Source organism: Lolium rigidum, chromosome 5, assembly GCF_022539505.1.
Source record: "Lolium rigidum isolate FL_2022 chromosome 5, APGP_CSIRO_Lrig_0.1, whole genome shotgun sequence".
NCBI lineage: Eukaryota > Viridiplantae > Streptophyta > Magnoliopsida > Poales > Poaceae > Lolium > Lolium rigidum.
The window spans coordinates 145614883-145622765 of record NC_061512.1 but is presented as its reverse complement, the minus strand read 5'-3'; the positions used below and the strand labels follow the sequence as shown (position 1 = coordinate 145622765).

At 41.1% G+C, this 7883-nt stretch overlaps 1 protein-coding gene across 1 annotated transcript; it reads right to left on the bottom strand.

Moving 5' to 3' along the window:
- Nucleotides 1-1208: 1208 nt before the first annotated feature.
- Nucleotides 1209-6672, bottom strand: LOC124655447 (RNA pseudouridine synthase 4, mitochondrial-like). The gene is made up of 10 exons (XM_047194342.1): nt 6322-6672; nt 6066-6137; nt 5218-5358; nt 5086-5133; nt 4920-4997; nt 4265-4378; nt 4047-4139; nt 2566-2677; nt 1694-1740; nt 1209-1571 (listed from the first exon to the last, which is right to left on the bottom strand). Exons 1-10 carry the CDS (start codon nt 6670-6672, stop codon nt 1209-1211), a joined length of 1419 nt encoding a protein of 472 aa, XP_047050298.1.
- Between the last annotated feature and the right edge of the window lie 1211 nt (nt 6673-7883).

Genomic DNA, 7883 nt, shown 5'->3' with positions numbered 1-7883 from the left:
CTCGCCTGGTTGGCGAAGTGCGCGAGCTTCCCTGGAGGCGTGAGCCCCCGGTTCGTCCAGCGGCGAGCGCTCCTCTTGCGCGCGCCCTCGCTCCTCTTCCACTTCCACCGCTCCGCCTCGGTGCGGAAGACGAGCGGACGCGGCGGCGAATCGCCGCCGCCCAATCCCGCGGCACGGCTGTCCGAACCTCCACGGGAGGCCATCTCGCGGCGGCGGGCGGAGGATCCGTGGCTGGCTGCGCGTGGATTGCTCGTCGAAGCGGGCGACTGGCGGCGGCGGAGGGAGAGGAGACGGCGGAGGGGAGTAGGGTTTGCGAACCGAACTCCCCTCCGCGAACCCTTTTAATAGGGGCCATGCGGGGAGTTTCTTGGGCCCCTGAACTTCGTATTTGGGCCGGCCCACGTATTCAGTCTCTCATCTGTGCGCGTTTCAGCCCGAACCCGTAAATCCGCTGGAAAAGTTCAGTTCCGGCGGGGTTTACGGGCTCTGTTAGAGATGCTCTTAGCCGATAAGATGTGGATATATCCAGGAGTGCGGCGTTTTGAAGACTGAGCTATATTTAGCTCTTTATTTTTAAAGACTAAAATTCATATTTCAAAGTTTAAAAAAAAATTGAAATAAAATACTAAAGGTAGCCAATAATGTATGCTACAATGATACAAAATTTCAATGCAAATTTCAATGCAAATTAATTTGCATTATAGGCTACACGAAATTGATAAAATCTGACAAAATTAGTAGCCTTGAAATGTGTACTATTCACTATTAAAATTGTCAAAATTTGTCATTTTTGTGTAGCCTAGAATATAAAGTAGTTGTATTGAGATTTTAAACCATTGTAGTATGCATCATTGGTTATCTCCAGAATTTTGATTTAGATTTTTTGAAATTTTGAAATACAAATTCTAAGTACTTGAAAATAAAGGGCTACGTGTAGCTCTGCCTCCATTTGAAGTTTTCCATATATCCAGTGATTATCATTGATAGTAAACAATGTAACCAGTAAAGTACATTTCGGAAATGCTCCAGGTAGAAAGAGCAAACCGTCTACAGCTGAACCCATAACAACAACAAGAACCAGAAAAATGGAACCACTGTGCTGCAATAAACTTACAGCGCTGGTAGTACCAAAAAGACTTCTCCTGGTGTAGCTTCCGTGGTTGTGATCTTCAGCAGAACATCACAGTAGGACCAACCACACTCTTCCGTTACTTGTTAACAGACTTCAAAACCTCCCAGCTCAGCCGCATGTGTACCGGCAACGGAGCAACGAAGCTGAGCTTCTCGAGACCCGAGAAATCACGATCCGCGTCCTCTGACTGCAACCCTTGGACGGCAGCCGAGATATCAGGGAGCATCATCTGCTTGCAGTGTAGATGCAGCTGAGGTTCCTCCTCCGTGACGCTTCCGCCACCCTGGACAAGGCCAAAGGGAAGCCTCTGTCTCCTGAGCAGCTCCCTGTCGACGGTTCGCGGTACGGGGAGGGGCGTCCATTTCTGGTGCGCTTGGCGTCCGTACTTGTAGTCCCCAACGATCGGTGTTCCAAGAACCTCGGCACAGTGGACTCGGAGCTGGGCGGGTTCCAGCAGAAAAGAGAGCAAGTTTTCTAGCGGTGAGTGTTGTTCCGACGACGCGTTGCAAAAAAAAAAAAAAAAAAAAAAAAAAGAGATAAAAGTCTGTCTAGGAAATTTACCTGATGCTTTCTTCCGGTAAGGGGAAACAATTCTAACCAAGTGAACCCTACAATCATTAGCAAACCCAAATGTTTTTATAGATACGATGATCGTTAACACCCAAGTAATGCAAATCTACAAGTAGTTTGTAATGGAATTATTCTACTACGTCATGTTAGCATGTCTTTTACTTCTTTCGTACTCAATGTACTCTTATTCAAATATTGTGTTACTTTGCTTGCTGGATACTGATGATTTTACCAAACACAGCTTAACGAAACACCTGGTACTTTGGTTGCTGAACCTATAAGCTATGATTACTATCATCATTCAGGGCAACCTAAACATGTACTGTAATGCTAGAAAACATACAAAATACTATCATCAATAGAGTCAGATGATTTTTTTCATTTTTAACTATATATTACATGTTACTCTGCTATCTACACTCTGGTTTTCATTAACTGAATTCTTTTTTGCGCATAACATTTGGCAGTTGATTGATTCCTTTCTAAGCGCAATGTGATACTATTACTATGTATACATTATTACGAGGCACTGGAACTGCAAAACTGATCTCATGCATCTAGTTCTAATTAAAAAAACCTTCTATAATGACAAAAAGTAGTTACATTAAAATATGTGCGATGTTGAAACTTAAATCTGGGCATAGTTGTCTATTCATTCCCAGTTTCATAAGTCTGAATGTGACATGTATTGTTTGACATTCTTATGTTACTGGTCAAACTGATGCATTATGCTACTGAAAAATCATATTGTATGTTTAGAAGAAATTGCTATCTTGACATATAACTGCTACCAGTCTTTAATTTTGTCAGAAAAGCAAGGTTTATTTTTCAACACTCGATAGACAAGATTATTGCTTGCAAACCTTGGGGGCAAGATTCAATCACTCTGTACTCTGTCAAAGCATCCTGAACAGAAGTAGTATTTGGACCAGCTCTAACTGTCAGACGTTCAGACTTGCCGTCTTGTAATAAAACCTGTAAAAGCCAGACCTCCATAAGATAGTACTCCATCCGTTAATTTTTAAAAGGAGCCCATGCATATTAAGATAAAGCCTTTTAATTTTGAACAACAATTTCTCCAGCAATGTATAGGTTTCCTGATACAGAAGTTGTACCATGAGATTTGTATTTCACAGTACTTCGGAGGTAGTCATGATTTTTGCAGTTTTAAACCAATATATAGGAAAAAGTCTACCTGACCTCCTGAGGTTTGGGGCCAAGGCAAAAACTCGCTGAACTTTAAACCAGGTAGCCAGCCCCCCAAATTATTCATTACTGTTCAAATAAAACCCTGAGGTGGTTTTGGAGGGTGGTATTGCATACATGGCATGAATCAGCAAATGAATAGGCCCAGATATCAATAAGTCTCTTATCCTTCTCCATTTCTTCCACAATCTTTGCTTCCCTGGAGCACACTAGCCAGCACAGCAGCGACACCAGTGGAGGAGCAATGGCGGTAAGGCTCATGTACGGATCTGGTACAGGTAACTGCAAGGACTTAATCTGTGGCTGAGTTGGACCCGGCGGTCACCAGAGCAGCATCCCCGACGAGCTCAAGGGGCAACGGATGACCATGTTTGGAGAAGAGCGTGCTAGGGTTCCATGTCCTGCATTTCCATGTGCGCTAGTGTTTATTCAGTATGTTTTGTCATCACCACCTAATGAGCCACGTCTAGGCCATACAACACCCTGAAACCACCTCAAGGGGTTATCTGAATGGAGTTGAATAGCTTAGGGCTGGCTATCTGGTTGTGCAGGGGGCTATGTTGACTTGACTCAAAACCTCAGGGGTCAAGTGTAATTTTTTTCCAGTAATAATACATTATCCAAATAATTAATGGTCAAAGCTGAATCTACAAAACATGCCAAGCTAAACCATAATTTATACAAACAAGTACCATTGATGCTCAAGCTACTAGATGAACAAACAACATGGAAAATATGAAGAGTTCAGAGAATGAGATGGATCAAGACATAGTGATAGAGGAAAATCCGACTTCCTGACAGAGGAGATTGCCCCATACTCACGTACCTGATCGCAGTCTCCCACCTACACTAAGCATTTGGCATATACCCACAAGTGTGTTCAAATTTTAGAATTAACCCATATGCCTATATGCACAATTAGTTTTGTATTATTCAAAAATAAAACATCAATTTATATCTTAGCTTATGGAAGAAAAAAGTCCCCTTCTTGTAAAGTAAACATATAATGTATCTGAACTGAATTAGGGTTTATTTCTGACTACATCTCTTGTCAATGAAGCTGCACGTTTCAAAACTATAAAGAAGATCAATGCTAAATAGAAACAGCAAGGGAATGGCAACACATATTCTTACGAACCTTCGCAAGTGGGGCCGATAGTAAACCCTTGGGATGTCTAGGTGTTCCCATCACAAGGGCAACATATTTTCTTTGCAATACTTGTTGAGTACCCTTCACAGAAAAGATATGGGTATCAAGATAAGTATATGAATAACTGTGCAGCTGCATAATATATAATATGGTGCGAAATTCAATAGCAACATTGAGAAACACAGTAAAAGCTACACTAAACTTACATCAGCTAAAGCATCAGCAGTTTTCTCACGAAATATAGCATGCAAAATGGAAGCGCTAAGTTGAGTTCTACCCAGAACAAGGACACCACTGCAATCCCTATCAAGCCTGTGGACCTGATGAAGTACATAAGAGCATCAATAAACATGCAACAAATGCACAAATTAACACAAACAAATTGTTTCTTCAAATATAGCAACGCCATGCTAACTTGCACAGGTACTACAAATGGAAAGAGATCTTGACTAATTATACATACATAGTATCTTACTTATCGAAAGTCTATACTACGCATAGTCTTCATTTGCATGATAACATAAACATAAACTGCTAACACATAATTAAAATTTTATTAGGTTGAATCAGAATGGAATGCTCGCTTAATTGAAATGGTCTACCTTGGTATATTTAATATCCAATCCTCCCATGTTCTTCTGAATAAAATAGTTTAGCAAGCACAACACTACCAAAACCATTATCTTCTCAGAATGCTTAGGCTATGTCTTTCTACTTTTAATTTTTCTATAGCAATGATAGGTGATTCTGTACTCTCACGGGAAGTACTTTTTTTTAATGAAGGAGATACAACAGGTTTGTGCAATACTTCAATGTTTACAGCTTCTTCTACAATTAGCAACTAAAATGTACTGAACTCACCAGGCGAGGTGCATCAGAAGAATTTTCTTCAAACATCGGGGCTAATACATCTATACTGTTTTTAATGCCAACACCACCCTACAAATAGAGAAAAGAAAAGCTTTATTAAGCATCAAAAGTCTTATGAAACTTCAGGAAATAAATACGCCAGCATAAAGTTACCTACTTGCACCGGCATTCCATGGGGCTTGTTGACCACAATGATGGCTTCATCCTGAAGGAATTCCAAAGAGCATAGGAATAATTTTAGAATCCAAACAAATTAAAATATTCTTTTGCAGATAATATAGATCAAAACCTTGTGAATCTCAAGGCTACGCAAAAACTCAATCTCATTCCTGTTATCAAATTTCCTGGTCTTCTCAGCAACAGAAGATTCTTGAATATTAACAGGTAGAAAAAGGGTATCGCCAGGCACTAGGTGATCTTTCGCCGAAACCTTCAAAAATGGAAACAGAAGTCATGTACTGCCACTCTGCCAAAGAGCACACCATACCAGTAAAAATATGCGCTCTTGAATCCAATGGCATAGAATCAACTAGAATTTACAGTGCTCTACAATCTCATCCTACATTCTACATCGGTAACAAGTTTGTATTCTGCAGTAATCAAACCAAAACACAACACGTATGTTAAGGATGCAGTGTTATGAATCAGACCTTGTAGTATGAGACAAATATGGCATGGCTGCATGGAGAAATACTGGAAAGACACCATCACATGAATGATGAATGCAGGGGCAAAAATAAATAAATAACGCTCAGCAAATCCCTCATATTTATCCGAGCTAGACCACACACATACAACAAAGAGTATGAACGCTATATTTGTAGTTCCATAGACAGAATTATGAATGAGAATGACTCATAGTTGGGTTTTCAATTTTGTTACGTGTAATTATCTGGTCATGCCAACTAAAGTGGTTATACTGCATCTTAGAAACTACTAATAACAAGTTAGAGAGGTTTTCAGTTAAGTATTACGTGAATAATAGGTGATGTTGAAATGTATTATCTCACTCGAAATTTAAGTCAATAGCATTATTCGTGTATTTAAAGTATGATGTATGGTGAACTACAAATGATACAGAACATATGTTTCTAATTAAAACTGCCAAGAATTTCTAATCCACGCATGCTATATTACCCTTTTCAACCGGAATTGCTCAGCGCTAGCATCTGCAGAAGATGTCTCAGCCGTCACAGCATTCTTCTTAACCTGCCAGCCAGAAAACACAATTGTATCTTCTTAGAAAAAGATTAAACTTCATAGTACTTGTGTAGAAAAAACATATGAGATTACAGTAGTTCGTTAAAAACTAAAGAAAACAATAAAACTTCATTAGGTTTTTCATAAAAGGAAGCAATTCAGTGGCACATTTGGTCGAGCACGTGGCATGCACCTTGCGGAGGCGGAAGAGCTTCTGCACCAGCGAGGCCGGCAGCTGGGGGCAGCACCGCCTGACCCACTTGATCGCGGTGGAGTTGGAGCCCCCTTCTTTTTCATCTCCTCCTTCCCCTCGAAAGATGGCTCTCGCCGCGGCGGCGGCATCGACCGGCGCGAACGGTGGGAGCTCCATCCATCGGTTCTTGTTCCCCTTGTCCGGCCCTCCGCTCTCCTCGCCGACAGTATCTAGAGCGTCTTGCCTCGCAGCTGCGGTGGCTAGGCCGGCGTACGGTTGTTGCAGCCTTGGCACCGCGCCGCCGGCCGCCAGCCTTCGGAGTAAGAGGAGCGCCGCCATTCTCGTCGTCATACGGAACACTTTTTTTTTTTTTGACAGGCACCTCCCTTGTCTTTGGGATGGAGCGTCCCTAGCCGTTGGATCCATTTAATCATTTATACACGGGACATTTACACACATGAAGATGAAACCTTTAGAATGTAACGGAAATCCATAACTTTTAAACAAAATATGTGGAATAAGAGTGAATTCTACTTTTTACCTCAGTAATGCATTTATGATTTATGACATTAACCAAGTGAAAATTTGGGTGGATTACCCATTCTGAAAGTTTTTGGACCCTCGTTTTGTCATGGTGTCTTGTAGCGAAGGTGTGGGGTGGTGATCGGGCTTCAAAAATGTCAGAACGACGACGAGGAATGAAGCAGTTGGATAAGTGTAGGCGTGATTGTCAATGACGATCTTCAATCTTTAGATATTTTGTCGCACCACATCGATGTAACATGGCGGTCCTATCTAACGAAAAGCAAGCAAAATGCTAAAATAGGGTAAAACTTTGTTCAGAGTCTCCTAAGGCCTTGTTTGGCAGCCATGTTTCTAGCTAGATACAAGTGTATTATACCAGCCTAGCAAATTACTTGAAAATACACTCTACTCCATGTTCGTTTGGCAGCCCGGTTTTTAGTTGTGTAGGCCCAACTTAACCCCTGGAAACACGTCGGGTCGGGCACATTTTAAGACGCGAGGTCTGTCTCGCGTTTTTTGCACTCACTTTTTTGGTTAACAGAAGGGGAATGGGTGTCCACCAAAAACACGGTGGATACTACACTACTAAACACTAGAATTCACTGTCTGCAAACAAGGCCTAAATGGGATATTTTGATATAAATTCCACTAAATGGAGAGTGGATAAAAAGTGGAATTCAATCGTAGAATAATGATCGAGCTACATTATCTCTATAAAAGATATCTAGGATACTATCAGGAGGAAAAATGTCCACACAAGTGATCATTGCACACATGCACAAGCTTATATACAACTTCATAATACATTCTTTGTATATATGATTTCACAATTTTTTTTTATAGAACTCACTTTAGGGTATGTAGTACTTAATAATGAAGTATATTAAAAATTATAAAGTGGTGTAATTCTATATATACATACATAATAGTCCTTCAATCGTACTACCTCAGTTCCGTTTTAATCGACGCTAGTGCTGTCCGCGCGGACGAGTAAAGAGGTACTTCCTCGCGTCAATTAGATCGGAACGGAGAGAGTA

Bases quoted from the DNA above. Each gene is read 5' to 3' on its own strand.
- LOC124655447 (XM_047194342.1), bottom strand. From the start codon at position 6,672: ATGACGACGAGAATGGCGGCGCTCCTCTTACTCCGAAGGCTGGCGGCC. The intron at 1,741-2,565 runs GTTTGCAAGCAA...TAATGATTGTAG, and splicing joins GATTGAATCTTGCCCCCAAG to GGTTCACTTGGTTAGAATTG. The intron at 1,572-1,693 runs GTAAATTTCCTA...GAACCCGCCCAG, and splicing joins TTACCGGAAGAAAGCATCAG to CTCCGAGTCCACTGTGCCGA.